The 22,006-nt window shown below is 35.7% G+C and overlaps 3 protein-coding genes across 3 annotated transcripts in view; 2 read left to right on the top strand and 1 right to left on the bottom strand.

Moving 5' to 3' along the window:
* Positions 1–3,574: 3,574 nt before the first annotated feature.
* Positions 3,575–22,006, bottom strand: part of itgb3bp (integrin subunit beta 3 binding protein) — a 61,327-nt gene continuing 42,895 nt past the window's right edge. The window contains exon 8 of the mRNA XM_055212521.2: positions 3,575–4,264. Within this exon, the coding sequence (XP_055068496.2) occupies positions 4,176–4,264 (89 nt within the window). The 3' untranslated portion in view covers positions 3,575–4,175. The remainder of the gene's footprint in view (positions 4,265–22,006) is intronic.
* Positions 8,415–11,778, top strand: foxd3 (forkhead box D3). Its single transcript, XM_055212518.2, has one exon. It carries the CDS (start codon positions 10,211–10,213, stop codon positions 11,321–11,323), a length of 1,113 nt encoding a protein of 370 aa, XP_055068493.1. The 5' UTR covers positions 8,415–10,210; the 3' UTR covers positions 11,324–11,778.
* The window catches only part of alg6 (ALG6 alpha-1,3-glucosyltransferase), a 28,290-nt gene continuing 21,277 nt past the window's right edge, over positions 14,994–22,006 (top strand). Inside the window, exons 1-8 of the mRNA XM_055212516.2 lie at positions 14,994–15,196; positions 15,451–15,535; positions 15,625–15,714; positions 15,827–15,915; positions 17,006–17,088; positions 17,171–17,235; positions 17,381–17,566; positions 19,988–20,123. Of these exons, the coding sequence (XP_055068491.2) occupies positions 15,115–15,196; positions 15,451–15,535; positions 15,625–15,714; positions 15,827–15,915; positions 17,006–17,088; positions 17,171–17,235; positions 17,381–17,566; positions 19,988–20,123 (816 nt within the window). The 5' untranslated portion in view covers positions 14,994–15,114. The remainder of the gene's footprint in view (positions 15,197–15,450; positions 15,536–15,624; positions 15,715–15,826; positions 15,916–17,005; positions 17,089–17,170; positions 17,236–17,380; positions 17,567–19,987; positions 20,124–22,006) is intronic.

Genomic DNA, 22,006 nt, shown 5'->3' with positions numbered 1-22,006 from the left:
AACGATATGCAAAAGGTACAAACACCAAAGTTAACGCGAGTTATTGTCTCCAATGTAAATCTCTTTTCTTGGACTACAACAAACACACGGATTGTAGACAACGGTTTACTTCTTGGGGTTGATGATGTAGACAAGACCGACATCATCATAATTCCTACCACTTAAGCTAACTCCTGTCAGCATTGCATTGTGCTGGAACTTTCAAACATGGTAAGGAGCGTCACATTTCCAGCTGACGTCAGAGGTATTGAGGCCAATCACAACGTACAGATTAGCTGGCCAATCAGAGACACAGAGCTTTTCAAATCCATGCATTTCAGGAAGAGAGTGAAATCTGGAACTACAAAAATGTACGGTATGTGGAAAATAATGTGTTTTTAACCATAAACCATGCAAACACATTGTATTATACCAAATACACAAAATAACCTTGTTTTATAGCAATGAAATATGTGCAATTTAAAGGCTGTGGTATGCTGAATAATCCTGTTTACAGTTAAACATTATTCAGAGAGAGCACTGCAACTTTTTTACTTTCATACCAAACAGTATTATTAGTTCACATAACCAGTCAGCATTTTATAATATCCTGTAAAAGACATAAACACATGATGCATGATTTAATCTGCTATAATGACTCATTTCCAATAATGCAAATATGAAATCAATAGAATAATAACCTCTTTTATATTTATTCACCCGCACAGGTTCATTGTTGTTCAAAGCACTATTTTTTACGAAACTTTCAAAAGAAAATATTATACAAAAATATGTGGGATGCATTGGTTCCCAAAGTTGCCTATAGTGTGCCAGTCTGACATATTTTACGAGATGGTCAATGTGTATGAATTCTTACAAAGTTAATAGTGCAAAAACGTACTAAAATAATGTGGTCGTACAAATAACTGCAAATTAGCCACCTCGTAAAATACATACGAATTGCCATTAAATAGCATTGAGTGTGCCTATAGTGGATTTTTGTTCCCTATAAGCTTGGCTTGCCATTTACAGTGATGACCTCTGTGACTTGTTCCTGTGAACTTATCCTAATTTTACAGTGAGGGTGAGTAAGGGGTATGAAAATATCAAGCAAAAGGGGTGCGCACAATAATAAATATATATATTCATAGTAATATATATATTTAAAGCTAACACAAATTTACGCTGTATTCCAAAGGCAGCCTTGGGTCAGAGAACTGGCCAAGCATATACAACTTATACAAAGCTTATAAATAAACAAATGATAAGCATGCTTATCTAAATGAAATGCAGTAGATGCACAATCCAGGCATAACGGAAATATTGTTATGAGTAAATTGTGATCTTTTTCAGTGTCAAACCCAACAGGTGATGTGATTCAGTGAGACAATGACAGCTCAGTTATTGTTTATCACTCTGTTCACACTCCACTACTGATCTTGTGACTTTGTGATGCGTTTAATAAACAAGTGTATGATGTTATCTCCAACATAAACAGTGTAAAATAACATTATAACAAACTATCAGCATGAACAATTTCTATTTGCCATTATAGATAAGATAGAAGTATATTATATCAAATTAAAGTTTATCATCAAAAAATGATTGTGTTTTAAAATATGCATACTAAGAAATAATTAAATAGGAAACAAATGATTTTGCATGTTAAACCTGAAATCATCAATCGAACTCTAACAAGCACAGGGGATTATGAGGTCATATTGCATGGATTTACCCCCCTGTTCTATCCCTAAAAGTCCCTAAATGGCGGACAAAACAGCATGACACATTCAACAAAGCTCCAAATGTATGTAACTTCCTCAATATTATGCTTCACTAGCTTTCTTTGTGCGAGATGTGTATCCATACTATGCACATGCATGAATGACCTAGTGTGGAATTTAGAGGAGTGCTAAATGAAGTGACTTATGCCAGCCAAATTTAATATGTGGTTTCCAGACTAAAGTGGTGGTGGTGGGGGGCACAACATTGTTGCCCTTAGGCAGGGCGATAAAGAAGAGCAACACCGGGGAAAGAATGAGACCTTTGTGTAGCAAAAAAGACCAAGAAGTTTGGACGTACACAAAAATCACAAAAACTCTAAGCATGTTCTAACCGGTACATTAATTAATGTATTATACGCCATCGTGACACATTTGCGAAAAGAGATTGAGTCACTAAATAAATTAGACTTTCAAATTATATTGATGCATTTGGAAGATGCTTTTATCCAAAGTGACTTACAGTGCATTACAAGGTACAATTTTTATCAGCATGTGTGTTCCTTGGCTTCTGCTATGCAATAATCTACCACTGAGCTATTCAGGAGCACTTAGTTAAAATGATAGACACTGTACTGTTTAATAGGATCACAGGAAGTTTGCATACTTTCCAAACCACCAAAAAGACCTACCTGTGAGTGGTATGCAAAAGTGATGTTGCTGCAAAAAGACGAGCACAGATAAGTAAATAGATACAAGCTACAACACATAAAAGTGGTGCTTTGGTTGTCCAAGGCCTTGGTTTATTAAGCCATGTATATTTTGATTCTGCTTATAGTCCTTTCATAAGGATCAAGGCATTTAAGGGTGCTGACGTGGGCACACAATCGCTGCAGGTCTCGCTGATTACATTTACCAGATTAAGCACTTTGTAAACATTTGATAACATTCAAAGAAGGGGATCAGTTGTCCCAAATAGAATTACTCGCAGATGCAAGTCATCTGACAGGAATAGTTGTAATTTCTAGTATAGATTGTTTTCATGCAGAATTCTAACATGATAATTAGATCTGCTGTTCTGAGCTCCATGTCAAGTGAAGTCACATGGTCCCATTAGTCATTTAGCAAGTCCTTTGGTGGGCTGTTGAGAGCCGCGGGATTCCAGGTCAAGGATCCTGACTGCCAAGTGACAATTTGCCAACGCACTTTGATGACTTTATGATGTGTTTAAATAATACAAATAGCAAGTTCCTGCACCTAATAGAAGACCACTCAGCTGGGAACAACATAAGCAACACCCAACACATGGTCATTAGCAGCCATTCACAAACTTACACTACGATGTATTTTTCAGTCTGACCCCTATAATGTGCAAGGTTTCGAGAGGAAGGAAACGGAAAATATGTTTTTTAGGCAATATTTGCACAGCAATGCAATGAGCACATTTCAAACATTTTTGATCAGGATTTTGTGCAAAACACTTTTTCTCCAAAATGGAGGATGTTTACCAACAGAGCTGCTTAGACCCTTCGTCTTTCTATGTTTGATTTGTATATTTTTTGACTCATTTCCCATTTTGACCAACAGATGGCACATAATGGTGAATCAGTCTAGTGTTGTTTAACTGCCATGAACTGTCACACAGGTATTTGCATATAACATTAGCAGGCTGTTTCATGCAATTTATTCCCAGAAAACTAATTCCACACCCAACTAACAAAAAATAAAATAGGCGATCAATCGGATGCAAAATGAATAAAAGATGGAATTAGTGCGACATTTTGAAACGCAGTGCATCTGTAGGCTATATATATGATTTAGCGATGAATGTCTCAAAAACTTGTTTGATTATCATATAATGCACTTTATTAAAACAGTCAATATTATTTACAAACAATATATATGTATTAATTAGGAAATAATGACAACAGCATATAATACAAGCATCAACAAAAATAATTGTTTTGCACTCACTGTGCACATAATATGTAGATTTTTATCTTGATAATTTACATTTCTGAACAGTTGTATGGTATATCAAAACACCATCTATCAATAGCAGTAGAATGTGGATGCTTATAGTGAATAGATATGTACTCATTAATAATATTCTCTGCCAAATGGGGAACAAATACAAGACACATTAATATTGTAAAAACAATCAAACATTTATAATACATGTGTTTGATAAGTAAACATGCTATTAAGTTCGAGTAACAGCAAGAATTAGGCTATCATAGTGAATTGCGCAGCACGCTGCACGTGACATCTTCAGACACGTATAATACATTGTTTATTACATCATATGTGATGCAAGCCCTTTCAAATAAATATCACATTTAATAGTTTGGACGCATATTTTTTTTGCAAGAATTCGTTAATACATTAGCAAGTTCTTTTGATCTTTTTAATTTGTCTGTTCTTTATTTTTGTCCATTGCAAACGTGAAAATTGATTCTCTCGATAACCCATCTTTCAGAAAGCTATAAATTCTCCAACTCTGATATGCGACGAGCAGATCTCTTTCATTTTCCGGCATGATATATAACTGAATGGACCGTTCTCTGGCAAGACAAAAGAAAGTACACTTGTTATCTTGTGAACTCTCAACATATAAGATAGGAATCCAGTGAATGTCAGCATGAAAGATGGAATTAACAAGAGATCTTTTTATTGTTCTGGAAGGTCATTAGGCCTGCCAATTGGGTAATTATGGAAATGCTCTAAATGTTTCCCCCCTTCCGTTATAGGATCTAAGACCTCTTTCGTGGGAAAGTTCAGCCATAACTGCAAGTGTACCAGCAAAATCAAATTAGTCAAAGATATTTCATTAGTATTTATAGCCAGGGGCATTTGTTAAAGTAGAGAGAGAAGTTTTGAGACTCAAAAGGAAAGAATTATTGGCTAATGACAAGGGCCATAGCCCACCTAAGACATACACTTGAGTGGACCTAATGAATTGAAGCCATTGATTGCATCGACTTTGGACACTTATTCTCGTTGGAAATAAAACGTTCAGTCAGTGAACAACATAATAATACGCTAAGCTTACTTGCATGCGTTAAGCAGTTTTATTAAACTGTATAATACAATGCAATTAAGAAACTGTCACACATATGTTAACAATTTTTTTGTAAAAAAAAAAAAAACAAAAACAAAAACAAAACATTTCAGCTCCACTAGTTTGATTTTCAATAATTCATTATAGCTAATAATGTATTAGGCTGGCAAGTATCTCTATATAAAGCCTATGGAATTCAATACGATTTATTATTTAAATATAAACCAAACGAACTAAGTGTGAAAACGTGTCTTAATTTCGATAGACTACCCACCTCATTTTGATTTGATAATACTATTCATTAATTATCAATTAATAATAATTATTCATACATTTTTAAAGGACATAATAAGACATAATTACAGTACGTTTCATTCCAGATTATAAGACCTCTCCGTATACAGATGTGTTTTGGAGGGATCCCGGGTGACACCATTTAATAACTTGTCTGTCGTTTCTTGTGGTGGCGGTGATTCTGTTAACCAGAGATTGAATAACAAACATTAAGGTAATTAGCCCTAAAACTAAGATAGATAATGAGAGTGATGCAAAATCCGTTTTAGTTGGAAAATATACACTATACATAGCAAAAATATTTGACACGTTTAACAATAAATAATTAAATTTGCATCGAAAATGTTAGTGTTGTTTGGGCGGTGCACATACACTTCTCTTTTCACAGGCTGTACAATGGCAAGATTATTATTCGTTTAAATAAGGAAGATCTATTATCGCTAAAATGCAAGCCAGGTTTTGATCCTTTAACAAATATTCTACTTTTTAACTTTATACAGCCTGGAAACACAGTTATTCGTGTACACTGTAAGGAAACAAAGCTTGAAAGGATATTGACAAACTGTTAATGTAACATTTGTGCATGCTTCTTTTTGAGAAGACAACACGCTTTTCGTACAGAGAAACTGATCAAATGAAGAATAAAATAAATTTGTCATAACTGAGAGATGTAAGGTGGACTTGAAAGCAGGAAGTTCGCATTGGTATTCGGATAAAACCCAAATAACACCCCTGGTCGTGCTAATGTGCTACTTTAGTCATCATCTAAATAACAATGAGTCCTACAAACCGAGTAACAGCACACATTCTTAACTGGGGCATTGGCATGTTAATCTGACTGAAGGTGTCATTTTTGCACCCATCCTCGATATCATGGACCAACAACCACACTGGTCAACTTATGTGGAACCAACATTAACTAATAATTTTGTTAAATTAATTCAGTAAAAATCGTTTAGTTGAAGGTAACTTAGTTAACGCTCTTAGTAAAATTTTAAATAACGCAGATTTATTAAAAGTCCTATAAAACCACCAAAGATAATCCACGCAAAAACAACACAAAAAAAACACAAAATAAAAACATATATGTAAGGCATTTCTGTTAAAAGTATAACCCCACGTTTAAAACAATTAATAACATATTTTTCCAAAAAAAATTCAATAAATTGAGGTTTTAAGAATTCAGAAAGTGTCAGGAAATCTAACAAAAATTCGCTTAACAAGCTAGACAGAATACATAAAAATTATTATTAAGCATGATTTAAATAATTAAAGTATGAATAATACATATTTACATTTGAAGTTATTGAAACATATAATGGGACTCCACTATTAAACGGGTGTCTGTATGGGAAACAGGAAACACCATAGCGTTTATGAAAATGTTAAATTGTGATTTTGCATTTTAAATGCGCACATCATACACAGTAACATTTTAAAGTAAAATACAAATATTTTAATATTAATATTTTAAAAACGCACTCCTCTTTTTTATTTGGTCAAAAAATTATTTAGTCAAATATCCAATAAATTCGTTGATTGTTTTTTCCCAGATTGACTGTTTTTCCAAGGATTTTTAATATAGACTTTCCGTTGTCATAGACTGTTTTGTATACCCAAGGAATTATGTTATGTTCAACTGCATTTGCTTTGAACAAAACACTGATTTTCTGCTTTGGCTGAAATGGTGGGAGCCTGCAGGATGATACTACAAAGGGGACTGTTAAAAATGAGCTGGATCATATTGTTTGACAGAAAGTTGCAGGTTGATAGAGTGGATTCTTGAAGAGGGCGAAAATGGTGAATTCAGAGAGAAAAAACGGAGACCCTGCCTTCTGGTGGGTATAGCCTTGGGGAATCACGGTGTCGACCGTAGAAAATCCAATTAAGGATTGCATTTAAATGAAAAGTCATTTTTTAACCTGAGGATGACGTGGACACTTCCCTTTCTAGATTAGAGGAACAGTTTTCCAGCAAATGGCTTCTTTTTATTAAATATGACATGCTGATAATACTGAGTTGATGTAAAATAATTGTCACAATAACCGTAATTAAAGCGCGCTAACAAAGCAATTAATTTATTACAGATGTAAAAGCCTGCCCCCAACTGTGCTTACATAATCAAATTGTTCATTTTACAAAAGCAGAAACAATACAATATATTAACAGCATATTTGTTTTATTTTATTCTTGCAAAATGCTCCACACGTTTATAGCTGCAGCGTTAAATAAGTTACAGTGTGCATTGAAAATCATATAGGCGATATGTGTCAAATCATACACCCACTCTGACAATTTAGATAAATAATGCACGAGTAGCCTACTGATGAAATGCTTTTAATCACACAGACTTCGGCTGCAATGTGTAACGAAAGTTTAACGAAATATTTGGCTATATTGACTGGCATACTGTAGCTATCCCAGATTTGATATTATCTAATATTGCAACATCAGATAGGCGATTCGTGTTTGATTATGAAGTATATAGTTTATTTGTACAATAGCGCTGCAATTCAAATACAGCTTTACTAATTTGAGGCATTCTTATAGTTCAAGTTTAGTTTTCATACGACTACATCCTTTCCTCCTCTATTCTACAGACGCCCTCTTCCCTGACTGGTCACGTTCCCCATTACGCCCTTCAATTTTCTCTTCTATCTCTTTTATTTCAGAGATTTAATTAGGCATAAATTCGATCCTGCTTTGCTATTTGTGAGCTATTTGTTTCTGACCTTGCTGGGTAATCACATTCAGCCACTGTATCCGCACCGTCACCTGCTATGCCAGCGTCCCCTAATAGGTTCATGCTGGAAAGAGTTAGCTTATTATTCTAAAAGGTTTTGTCGGGTTAAGCCGTGCATGTGTGCTTAAATGTACATTTCATTAACAAACTGCGAAGGTATAAAGCCGGATTTATGGAGCTTCAAAAGATCACAGAGAGGACGAATTTGATCTTCTTTTGGGCGATATCATCCAGGGTGTCTATCAGTGCGCACTGACTCGAGATATATGGTCTTTTACATTTTAAGCCGCTGACAAAATCCTTCATCATTCTGCAAAATACAGCATGCGATAAAATAGCATAAATATGCATGTATATTTAAAATTAGAGTGTAATGACAATTAGCCCACCCCTGACGCTCAGTATACATTTCATATTTAGGATATAAAAGGGTAAAACATGCTCCTAAAATATTTCAAAAAATATATATATATTATTTATTTACTAAACCATTATACTATTTTGTATTCTCTGTTAATCACTGAAATGTGTAGAGCACACTTTTCCAAAGCAAATATTGGCTTTTGACAGAGGATGAAGTCAACACACCCTTTAACGCTAAGTAGCCTGTATTGATAAACGGGACATCACACGGGTCACTGTCTGCTCGTCCGAGCTCCTCAATACCAATAATAACAACATCATTTAATTAATCTCGTTTATTTGGCATGCAAAAACAACTTCAAAGATGCCCTACAAAAAAAAAACAATCCTTTGACATTTTAAAGCATGGCAAGACGGCTAAATAAAGCCAAGGGTCTAGGTGAAAGCTGGTGGCCGATATTAAATGTCATTCTATATAAAAATCTATCGAAAGAAACAATCAATGTATATCACGCCGCAAATTAATAAATATCAACAAGCGGATTTTTTTAATATTAGTATCCTTACATGATTTAAAAATAACGCGTTTTTATTTTTATATAATCTTTATTGGTATTACAAAACATCAAGTAGATTCTGCATGAGATTTCAGCCCACTGGGTAGCAGATTCGCTGAAGAATAAAGAGCTGTTGAATTATAAAAACTGCTCTTGCTTTCTAGCTCTTAGCAGTTTACAAAGTCAAGAAGTTTATATAGCCTATTTCGTTATCTCTAATAAAATTGTGATACGAATAATTCATTATAGTGTAAATTAAATAGCTTTTATTTTTATCACAGCTGACAGAATCAATAAGACCTTATATTACTTGTGGTTAAATAAGTGATGAATCCATTAAACACTTTCTGTGCATCGGCAATAGTTAGAAAACCGCATCAATGTTTAATCTCTCAAAGATTACAAATAAAAAGAGCATCCACGTACAAAGCACGAAACAGAATAATTATACCTTGCACAATGGAGAACAATGGCACTGAGAAACATTTTCTCACACGATTCAGGAAACGTTAGAAGTTTACATATTCCCTCTCCGCTTCTTATTCTTGGGAATATCCCACATGCGTCGCTCACCTGTGCGCGTGTGAATGGCTCTTATGCATTAACAGTGCGCTCATTTCCTACTTTATTCATATGTTAACACGAGCAATGATGAGGGTCGTTAACACCTCTTCAGAAAGATCTTTATTTGGTGATTTCTATTGTTTTTCCACTTATTTCACACGAAACAAACTCGACTCTGCGGAGTCCACAGAAGTACTAAAATGCAGGTACAGAAAAATAAACGTTTTAAAAACACAATTCTATATGCGCTATTATTGAAATGGTTGATAATTTTTATTACAAAGTACAGTCACCGGAATTAAGTTTAATCATGCACTATAACAGAATGTAATGACAAGAGATTCAGTTAACTTAGCTGTAGACGTTGTCGTTCAGCAGCTTTCAATATAATTGGCCTAAGAAAAGTTACATTTGGGTTAAGCGCGGGCGAGTGAATGCACAACAGCTCTGGAGATGATTTCAATCATGCAGGCCGATTTTCTTTTCTCTCTCCCCCTCTCTTCCGCCACCGCTAAATGGTCTATGACGGACGAACAGAGACGACGTTACTGTCGTTCCCTTTGTTGACAAATCCATGAAACAACTTCAGCTCCGCGGTATAACAGCGCGACCTCTGACGTCACGCGGTCACGTGACGCGGCTGATAGTATATCTTTAAGTGAAAAGTAATCTATCAGACAGTCGTTAAAGCCTGCTTTTAAAAGCATGTGTCATCGTGATTCCTCGGTCCAAAATCACTCTTAGGTTTCGAGGAAATACATCCGAAAGAAGACGAGCTCAAAACAGAAGCCACTGGACTGGAGAAATATTTTCCAAATTTGAAGTTTTACCGGCAGGCCAGGACTGACCTGCATTTATAACCACTGGCTGTCATCCGATCTGACCACTGCTCTTACCTTCGGTTGCTCCAGCAGTAAAGTGAGCGGTGATGACCCTGTCTGGAGGCACCAGTGCCAGCAACATGTCCGGTCAGACCGTGCTCACAACTGACGATGTGGATATCGACGTGGTCGGGGAAGGCGACGAGGGGATGGAGCGCGACAGTGACTGCGAGAGCCAATGCATGCAGGACCGGGGAGATGATGTGGAGGAGATCGAGGTGAAGGAGCGCAGCGACAGCCCTTGCGAGAGTGCCGGAGAGGGAGAGTCCAAGGGGGATATCCAGGAGAGCCCCTCCGGTCCCATGCAAAACAAACCCAAGAACAGTCTGGTGAAGCCGCCCTACTCTTACATCGCACTCATCACCATGGCCATCCTCCAGAGCCCGCAAAAAAAGTTGACGCTCAGTGGCATCTGCGAGTTCATAAGCAACCGCTTTCCTTACTACCGGGAGAAGTTTCCTGCTTGGCAGAACTCCATTCGCCATAACTTGTCCCTCAACGATTGCTTCGTCAAGATCCCACGGGAACCGGGCAACCCGGGCAAGGGCAACTACTGGACCCTCGACCCCCAGTCGGAAGATATGTTTGACAATGGCAGCTTTCTAAGACGGAGAAAACGCTTCAAGAGACATCAGCCGGACATTCTCAGGGAACAGACCGCTCTCATGATGCAGAGTTTCGGGGCGTATAGCATTGGGAATCCCTACGGCCGCCACTATGGAATTCACCCGGCCGCTTACTCTCACCATGCCGCTCTGCAGTATCCATACATTCCCCCGGTGGGTCCGATGCTCCCTCCGGCGGTGCCTCTTTTACCCTCCGCAGAACTGAACAGAAAAGCGTTTAACACTCAACTAAGTCCAAGTCTCCAGCTGCAACTCAACAGCCTGAGCACTGCGTCTATTATCAAATCCGAGCCTTCCAGTCGACCGTCGTTCAGCATAGAGAATATTATTGGCGTCTCCAGCAGCTCGAACGCGCAGACTTTCCTGCGGCCGCCCGTGACGGTGCAGTCCGCTTTACTGAGCGCACAATCCCTGTCTTTAACCCGGACTTCAGCTGCCATCGCGCCTATTCTCAGCGTCCCGTCAAATATCATCTCCGGACAATTTTTGCCAACAGCGTCCACAGCAGCGGTATCCAAATGGCATTCTCAATGATAATCAAAATATTTTTACACATATATATATATTTTAAGACGATACAGCACGAACTATAGGCAGCACTGGACAAATCGTCCGCCCCAATGTAGCCATGTAAAGACTTTTGTGAAAAAGAGAATTTCATTATCAAAAAAGGATGCTTTCAGTACAGGTAATGTTTGTAAATATTTGTACAAAGAAATTAATTTACATGTTTTACTTTTGTATTTCATTTCGATGTTTAAACTGTATGACAGTTTATATTTGAGTCAGCCTTGTTTTTCATCATTTCTTTTTCATTGGTATCTCGAGACAAGTTTCACAATGTTTTGCTTTGTTTTCAATATGAAATATTAAATTGTTCTAATTCAAAGACTGAAAAAGAAGTATGTTTATAAAATTTAAATATATGTATTCTATGTATATTGTGTTGTAAATCAACTCCATTTGTTAATAAATATGAAAACAATCCATTTCAGACAAAAATCGATTTTATGACATTACGAATTATTAGATATAACCCTACGATAATATATGAATTATGTATGTAACAATTTAGAAATTATAGATTTAAGACATTGAGTATTTAAAACCAGTCTATTGCGAATAACGTAAGGCAATTTCATATCAATCAACTTTTAAAAAACAATTATTAAAAAAGCATTTACACAATTTTATACTTACAAATGAGACTTCTTAACATAAATATATCCTGACTATAGTTTTTAAACAGAACATTTGCTATTTAGTATTAATTATTAGAATAGAAAACGTCAATTTCTTTTTCTCAATTAAAACATAAAAATCCTTCATTATCATACGCACATATTTCATAAAAAAATAGGAACGTTGAAAATAGCCTATTGTAATTTTGTTAATTTATAATGAAACAATTTAACAAAACTGTTTTTAATTTTTTAGTTTTAATAAGACTAATACAGATCTCAGCCTGCCATAATGCATTGCCTGCACATAATCTTACATACATATAAACATCCTACATAAAATAATATTTTGCTTACTAAAACCGGGTTAATTATATACGAAACTAAGCATTTACGCTTACGTTCTCGACTATGCAGGCTACAAAAATAACAACATTCTTTTCAATTAAAAGGTCAATAGCCGCCGAGGAACTACCGTTTCCATTTACAAGTGAAAATGGATGCGACCTAAAAATGTTTTGCACGTTGTTCCCATTAAAGTAACACTCTCTTTCACAGTTGTGACTAGCTAATCACTTCTACTCAAACAGCAAATGGTGGATGGTGTGTGGCGCACAAGAGTCAGGGCTATATTTAAGTGATACCCATGGGAAAAGAGCTCTCTTCTTAAATTCGCTTTCAGGGCAAAGACACTGCTGAGATTGACCTTCTAACGGCACTAGATTATAGGGCCTTTTCTGCAACTGTTTCCCTATTTCTTAAAATGGGACAAATATTTACAAGCGCATTTTTCTGATGTCTTCTTGTCACAGGGGAGTTTGACAACACATTCCTATAATATGAATGGCTGGATGATGCTGTTAAATGAATAAGAATTAGTACAGATCTTTGCTGGTGTTTTTGTTTTGCATTTTCTTCAAACTTTTTATGACAAGCATTAAACAAAGAGAATTCTGTTTTTTAAAAACAAGAATTGATAAATATATCAATGATAAATAAACATACAATAAACAATTTCTTATAATTACTGCTTATCAGATAACAATGTTGATGTCTTCTGTGCATCACTAGGTGTTTTACATATATTCCTTAAAAGAAACGTTTTTTTTGTTTGTTTTGCTGGAAGGTAACCCTGTTAATTCATACCTCTAAAACAAACACTTCTTCGCATCTGGATGATCGCGCTCGAGGAGCAGTAAGATGTTATTTGTTTTGGACAGGAGACACCGTGAAATTGTTCAGATTCAATGGGTTTAATTAGGGATCTATTTTTAAGATGGCTGGTGGGAAAGCGTTGACTCTTTAACGAGTGCAAGGTTATTACACACCCCACTTTATAAATACCTTAACTAAAAAATAAAAGCAATAATTGTTTATAATTCAGGCACGACATACAAAATTATAAACAATGATTGACTAATGATAATTTTAGTGATACTTGTATTCAGTTTAATAATACAGTTAAACAATTAGGTTGTCAGCGGTATCATGAGTATTTTGCCTGACTAACATCTCATAGGCCAAAGACGTTTCAGAGCAACTGCTGCTTAAGACCTTAAGATTTTTCTTGGCGTGTGAAACACTGAAAAAACGCTTGGCTGAGCATTTCGAAAATGACAAGTGTTCGGACGCAATTTTGGGTAAAATAAACAACGCTTTGACCTTTGTGGGTGCACCTGCTCTTGCGCACTACACAGGTGTAGCGCTCTTGCGTTTCTACCGCCTTGCGCTTTTCCTGCAGGATCAGCAGCATGCATTGGCTTATTTGCATGTCTGTCATGTCCACGCTTTCTTATAAAATATAAAAATGTCATAAATATATATATACATATATATTTAAAAAGTTTGACATAAATTTTCTATGAATCTCTTGAGTAATTACAGTATTTTTTTGTGATTTCCTGCACGTTGTTTTCTGAACAATAATTAATATTTAATTGAATAATTAAAGGCTACAGTTGATAATATAATATTATTATATTAAGAATTGTCAAAAAAAACAATGTATTTGATTTTTAATAATTCTATTTATTTTACTTTCTACCTTTTATAAAGAAAGAATCTTCATACTTTTGATTGCCTTTGGTAACCTACTGCTGTTTTCACAAATACAATGCAGGCATATACAGCACGGCAATATAAAGACCATTGACAAACCTATAGGCATTTCATCCAGCTGATCATCAGCGGTAAATGTGAATACAGTGCTTACTGAATATTTAAAGGGTGCAGACGAAGCAGTAAATGACAAAGATGGCAAACAGGGACATTAATATGTCACGAACAGAATATGACTAATAGGATCATCATTGTAATGAAAGTGTCACTGCAAATCAGTAGTCCATGGTTATCATTTATAAATATTTGATGGCCATACCACAAAGAAACTGTCCTATCCAGCCACTACCTATATGTGACAAAAAGCTGGCAATTACAGCACTGCTTAGAATAGAGTATACATTACAGAACCTCAATGAAACATTAACCAAAAAATGATCGAAAAAAAGAGAAACACCTAATATAAATTGACAACCTGTAAACTGGTCAAACTGCACAAGACTTGATTCTTTATCTTTTCATTGTATACTTGACTAAATGAACAGGCTCGTTAACAGTAAAATTGACGTTTGCCTCGGACATTAAACATTTATAATAAAGTTAAAAAGATTTGGGCATAGTTGAAAATCTATCTATAAATAGAAAATATAAATCCATATACGAGAACGATTGGCATCTAAATGACAAACTACCAAAGACTTTATAAGGCAAATAAAAAATTACTTAAACCAATGCATTTAAATAAATTTACACATAAAAAAGATACAAATATCATAAAAACAAACATCAATAAAATAATATTATAAATAACATAAATAAAACATTCAATTTTAAATAATGTTATTCAACAACTGAGATGTGTTTTACTGCTTTCTGCGAAATCTTCTTCAACCTTCCAGGCGCTGAACCTTTGAAATTAATCTATTCAAGGCGAAAGCTACGTAGTTAACGACGTCATCACGAAGCGCCACACGTCGCACTACTGGCGTGTTGTTTCAGGAAGTGAATCGATTCTGCTCTGTTGGAAAGCATGACAGATAATACGGACATATACTTTGAAATTAAAGGTCTTTAAGAGTACCAGACATGGAGAACTTGAGTCTTATTTTACTTTGCGTGTTGTTGGGTTTAACGACGAGGTGGGCTGTGTCTATTAACTCCTATTCAGGTTGGTTTTAAAAGCACTGGCGGTATCTTTAGGCTACGTTAAAGCCAATAACAGATATCTATAATGAAGTGTCAACTCGTTTGTGTGTAAATAATAAGGGTTAACGTGGCTAAAATGACAGTGAAGAGAAGTAAACAAAAAGTATCGTGAAAGAATGTTATTCCCATTCATATGATAATCCAGTATATAGTTATAAGCATAACTAATAGAATGTATTATGCATTTGCTATATTAATCTATTTAATTGAATCTAGGTGCAGGTAAACCGCCAATGTTTGGAGACTATGAAGCACAGAGACACTGGCAAGAAGTTACTTACAATCTACCTGTTCATGAATGGTGTGTTGAAAGTTTAACCTTCGTTGTGTATTTGTTCTAAATTCACCGTTATATACATGTAGCCTAAAAGTTTTTTTTCTCCAACAAAGGTACTTTAATACTACAAATAATGATTTGAACTATTGGGGTCTTGACTACCCTCCTCTGACAGCCTATCATAGTTTAATATGTGCATATGTGTAAGTCGTTTTATATTGTATATTATCAATAAAAGTTCCTTTTAACATATTTTTTTTTAACTCAGTATGGCCGAAAAATAGATGAGTATGTGCTTTATAATGTGTTTTATAGAGCAAAACTGCTTAATCCTGAATGGGTGGAATTGCATGCATCTAGAGGCTATGAAAGCCACTCTCATAAGTTGTTCATGAGGGCAACAGGTAAGTGTTAACTTCGATGATGTATTTATTTGAATAAGCAAATGGTACTTCAATTTCGTTTTAACTGAACTTACTTCGTTTAACTGGTATTTAAGTACTTATAAATGTTGTAAAGGTATTTAAACTGAATTGTCTCTGTTATTTTGGGTTTGTATAGCCAGCACAGATTGATAACTTGTTTTCAAAATTAGATCTAAGGTGAAAAGCATTGAAATACATTTAATGTTATATTAATGGCAGTGTAAACTACAGGGCAGTATTGCTTATATTACAGTAACCTTAAAATAAACTGCTATAACCTTAAAGGAAAACACCACAGTTTTTAATATTTTACTATGTTCTTACCTTAACTTAGACAAATTAATACATACCTTTTTTCAATGCGTGCACTTAATCTTTGTACAGCGTGTCGTGAATGTGTTAGCATTTAGCCTAGCCCCATTCATTCCTTAGGATCCAAACAGGGATGAATTGAGAAGCCACCAATCACTTCCATGTTTTCCCAATTTAAAGACTGTTACATGAGTAGTTACATGAGTAAGTATGATGGCACAAAATAAAACGTGGCGATTTTTTTAACTATATTGTATGGCGGAAGAGCACTCCGACCTCGGGTGCAGAAATATTGACGGAAGTTTGGAGCCCAGTCTCCTGAAGATGCGTATAAATAGCACGAAGTGTAAAACTCGTGCAATACATACGTTTTATTTTGTGCCACCATACTTACTCGTGTAACTACTCATGTAACAGTCTTTAAATAGGGATATGGAACATGGAAGTGTTTGGTGGCTTCTAAATTCAGCCCTGTTTGGATCCTAAGGAATGAATGGGGCTAGGATAAATGCTAACACATTCACGACGCGCTGTACAAAGATTAAGCGCACGAATTGATAAAAGATAAGGATGTATTACTTTGTCTAAGTTAAGGTAAGAACATAGTAAAATATTGGAAAACGGTGGTGTTTTCCTTTAAAAATGTATTTGCATATGATCATCAAAACAGTTATGTGAAAACATGCTTTTATTTATTGGACACCAAAGAAATACTAACATTTTTGTGTATATTACTATCTCTCTCTTGTCCCAATAGTTCTGTTTGCAGATATTTTGATCTACATTCCAGCAGTTTTGCTTTACTGCTTTTACCTTTGCGATGGGTCCCCAAACAAAAAGGTAACTAAACGTTAAACTGTGGATTAAAGTTGTTGTCATGTTATCAATGTGGTCTTGATTTAGTTTATTTGTGTTCTCATAGGTTGCCACAGCCCTCTGCATCCTTCTGTATCCAGGACTAATACTGATTGACTATGGCCATTTTCAGTATCCTTTAAATTTTGCCCTGGTATTTATTGTTTACCTTTGCAGAATTTATTTGTTAAGCATACAATCATGTCTAGTTCTAAAATAATCCACTTTTAATTGCCCCATAAACAATATAACGCAGTATCTTTAACTGCACTTACAGATATAACAGTGTTAGTCTGGGTCTTGCCCTTTGGGCCATTTTGGGTCTTGGGTTGGGCTGGGACCTGTTTGGTTCCTTGGCTTTCACCCTGGCCCTCAATTATAAGCAAATGGAATTGTACCACTCACTGCCTTTCTTCTGCTACCTCCTGGGAAAGTGTATCAAACAGGGTTTGACTGGTCGAGGGTGAGTCTATTGGGTCGTTGTATAAAAACAATTTTGGGGCTTATGTGTTTAGGGGACCTCCAGAGGGCACAAGGTCAACTTAACCTTTGAGAATATTTAAAGTTTTTATTTTTTATTTAAGATTTATCGCTGTTAATTTTATTACGAACACCTGTTGTGACATTATAGCTTTATCTGTTTTGTCTAAGGTCTTGTTGAAACCGTCTCAACCTTTCCGAGAACACATAGCACAGGTGTCCATGTTTAACAGAAGTATATAACTGTGCTTATATATATTAGTTATTGATGGAACAAGACCTTTGTAACTCTAAATGTATTATAATAATGTATTAAAATAAAACAATACACTTTTTTAATTAGTTCAACACTATTAACATAAAAACCAACATATGTTTATGTTGCAAAAATATTCATTACAAACATTTATTTGTGTGATTCCTGCGAAATTAGACTATGAGGTGTCTTGAAACATTTTGATAGAAAAGTAAATGCAAAGTAAGAGTATCAAAATAAGAAGCATACAGTTACAAACATTTCTTCATGTACTATTTGGCACATGATTTCAAACGACTCGTGCATTACATACGCCAAATGTGAAAAATGTCATTACCACAACGTGTCCATGACTGGATTTGGTTTTTTTGACATGAAAATATTTATAGTTAAAAAATCTCAAAAATGAAAAGCTTCAGTGCATTTTACACTTTAACATTTACAGTAAAGAAACCTGTGGTATTTGGTGATCATTGGTAAATGTAGAGACAATAATAAGGAATATAAATGTGGCCGAGAAAAATGTTCTCTTCCTCCGCAACAATTTTCAATCATTGTTTAAGCCCTCAAGGAACTAACATTTTCAAAAAAAAAATTGTTGGAAGGGACATAATTGATAGTTGTTATTTTTTTCTCTCCAGATAAAAGTTGAAATTTTGTTTGTCATAGTACCTAGAAAACTTTTTAGTTCTCATTTCCGAAACATGAATTTGTAAATGCATATATTTAATGTAATATCATGTTGCGGTAATGATAATTTTTGATAATGATAATCTAAAAAATGTAAATAATTCTATAGGAAATATTTTTAAATCTCTAAAAATAATGGTTATAGTAAGTTCAGACCTTAATCTTATATGTGCACCTTTTGAGTCTGGATTTCGTGAGATTCACCCATTTTTGTCTTTCTTTTAAAGAGGAGTTGAATGCATTACAACTGAATGCAAAACATTACTTCATAACTTCTCAAATTCTGCATATAAAAGTTGAAATGGTCCTACAGACACTCTCATTGCAAACACTCTGCTCATTGCTGCCTTGCATTTGTTTATTTAGTAACAATATGTACCAAGGGCATTTGGAGGCAAATGTATTAGTGGATTAGTTTGCCTGGGAAGAAACATGTCCAGATGACTCTGTGGCCATGCCTGACCCTCCCTGCTATGCCTGTGCGTGCAACCGTATATCTACAGCTAAGAGGTGTTAGCAGCTCTAATGTAACAACTGAAAAACTGTGAAGATATGTAGTGTCCCTAGTCAAGTAGTCGAGAGACTTGTTGTGATTTACAACCCATTAACCATGGAAAAACATGTTTTAATTTGGAACATGACGTGCGATCTGTGTAGAAAAATCGTAATAGTAATTTAAATGTTTTTCCAAATTGTAAGTAGCATAAAAAGCTGGTTTAGTATATTATAGATCATATAAGTAACTAAATACTGCTCCCTACTATCAGTTACAGATGCAGACGAATTTAATCAGTAATAAGAAATATAGTACATATTGTTTTTACAATGGGGTCAATAACTGGAAACTTTTATCATTGTGTGATGTTGCATCCTTACTGCTAAGGGTCAATATAAAGTCTGAAAACTCTGACATATCGTCTGATGTCATGCAAATAGAGCTTTAATGTAGAGGAACATATTATGGCTTGTTTAATATTTTCTTAAAGGGGACATATCATCTGACTTAATCTGACTTTTTCCATGTTTAAATGCTATAATTGGGACCCTATTGCTTGTATCAACCTAGAAAATGAGAAAAAGGGCAACCCAGTAACTTAGTTTTGTAAACCATTCTCTGCAAGCATATAAAAAAGGTAATTGAAATGTGGCTCCCCTTGTGATGTCAGAAGGGGATCTTATAATAATACCGCCTTTTAATCTGCACTATCCAACCACGGCACTGCCACTTAGTGCAGAGATCAGCTAATTTGCATTTTAAATGACACACCTATAAACGGCACATTTTTGCTCACACCTACAAAGTGGCAATTTTAACATGTTATAATAAATGATCTATATGATTTTTTAAGCTAAAACATCACATACTTACTCCACCAACGATTTATTTAACATATTAAAAAAGTCTTGTGAAATGTCCCCTATAACAACATAACGTATTGTTGTGCTGTGTGTTTTCAGACTTTTACTGTTGGTCAAGATCTCATTGACTGTACTGGTGACCTTTGCCCTATGCTGGCTGCCCTTTTTGTCTGACCCACAACAACCTCTGCAGATTCTTCATCGTCTTTTCCCCGTTGACCGTGGACTGTTTGAGGTATATGCATCAAATGGTGGCAAATGTATGTAAATCAGCCATATGTACTGCTTCATCTTTGAGTTTTCAGTACAGTTACAACATGCTATTTGCATTACATTATGGCACAATGCTTACCAGCTTTGCCTGTTATAAATTTTCCAATGCAATGTCTGCTTTAAAAATGAAATCCTTATCCATATGAATGCATGCATGAATGCATAAATATACACTGCTGCCTGAAAATAATTCTGCATTGACACAATACTGTAAACTTTAAATAGTTAACTAATGCAAATAGATCAGCTTGATGCTTTGCTTGCCAATCAGATCTATCTATATTCATAGATTGGCTCAATAAAAGACCCCTTGTGTCTACGGCAGGATTTATCCTTTAGATCTGATTAGTAAACAAGGGGCTCAAGTTAAGTTTATTGGAAAACCGGAGCGCTGTCCAATGCATTGACTAAAGCTGGGTCACATCTTCTGAGTAAGTCAATACCGAAATTCGCACTGTACGATTACAGCGGCTCCTTTTTGAAATGTACCCGAAACGCTGTTGTCGAAATGACGTGGGACACGCCGTGTTGTGAGAAGTAATTGAAAATTCTGCGGAGGGCTCAGGGCCCAGAATATATCATGCGTTTGCTTGACATGAGGCTAACATAATACACAAGGTGTGAGTAATTCTAACCTAGAGCCTTGAGCATTTGTGACGAACGGAGTGCTAAGCAAGTCTTGGCTGCTGCTCTGAGGTCAGCAAGCTTGCATTCGGCAGAGAACGCTAAACCTAGGCAACATTTAGCGTCAAGCATGTGTGTAATTACGCGCAGTAGCACTTGAGTGGGATTTTGGGATGGCACTTGTATTCATTTTAATAATATGTACAGAAAACAGCAATCTAGGACAAATTGTGTTTTTTTTTTAATGACAAAAATGGTTGCTGTCTTTTCAGTTGTTTTAAAGGTGCAATTTGTAAGATATTTGCAGTAAATGTCCAAAAACCACTAGGCCAGTGTTATATATTTTGTCCAGCTGATTACTATCAATATCTGTAATGTTTCCATACAAAACATTGACACGGGGCAGTGCAGTCTCCTGTCAATGACATTAATATCCATGTGACCCTTTGTCACCGCCTTTACTGACATAAAAACTACATGACAACAGTGGTCGAGTTCGAAAAAATTAAATGGTGGCCAAGGAAGCGCCTGGAGCACAAATTTAGTGTAAATAAAGGTATATTTTCACTTTTTACACATTTTAATTGCATTTCTAGCGAGAAATTAGTATTGTAAATTTCAAATATGTGATTAGTTATCACAAAGGCGCTCTCTGTTTATATTTCAAACACACTGCCTTTGAAGTGTGTCCGAAAGCCTTTCTCTGAGCTGCCTTCATGCCTCCGAAGTCATTTCCTCATGAGGCAGCGAGGCAACAAGTCCTCACTGTCTTGAGTTTTAGGACGCAGCCAGTGTCGTGGACAAATGCGGAACTATGCGTTAGTGCCTGTCGGGCTATGCGCTTGCTTATGGACTTATGGATTAAGTTACTCTTTACCGTCTGCCGCTGGTTGTGTCAGCAAAGACAGCTCCCGTAAGCGTACGGGCCAACCAAACGACTCAAGAAGAGTTTGGAACAAAACGAGAGAAAGAATGAGGATCAATTTGATGTTGCATTATCTGGATGGAGAGAGCTTCACGACAACATTTAACTAGACAGAGATTCTGATCCTGCTTGTGTTTTACGCGATGGGTGAGTTGTTTTGATTCGTAACCCTTCAAAAAACGTATGCTATTATATTGATCACAACATTAGTGTGACGATTGTAATCAGCGCGTCTTCCCGCGGACGATATGCACATCAAGAGGTATTGTACAGCAATATAAATGGTCATTTTAAGA

This window comes from Misgurnus anguillicaudatus, chromosome 8 (genome assembly GCF_027580225.2).
Source record: "Misgurnus anguillicaudatus chromosome 8, ASM2758022v2, whole genome shotgun sequence".
Taxonomy (NCBI): Eukaryota; Metazoa; Chordata; class Actinopteri; order Cypriniformes; family Cobitidae; genus Misgurnus; species Misgurnus anguillicaudatus.
Note: the sequence above shows the minus strand (reverse complement) of the source record. Positions and strands in the feature narration are given on the sequence as shown.

Bases quoted from the DNA above. Each gene is read 5' to 3' on its own strand.
- foxd3 (XM_055212518.2), top strand. From the start codon at position 10,211: ATGACCCTGTCTGGAGGCACCAGTGCCAGCAACATGTCCGGTCAGACC.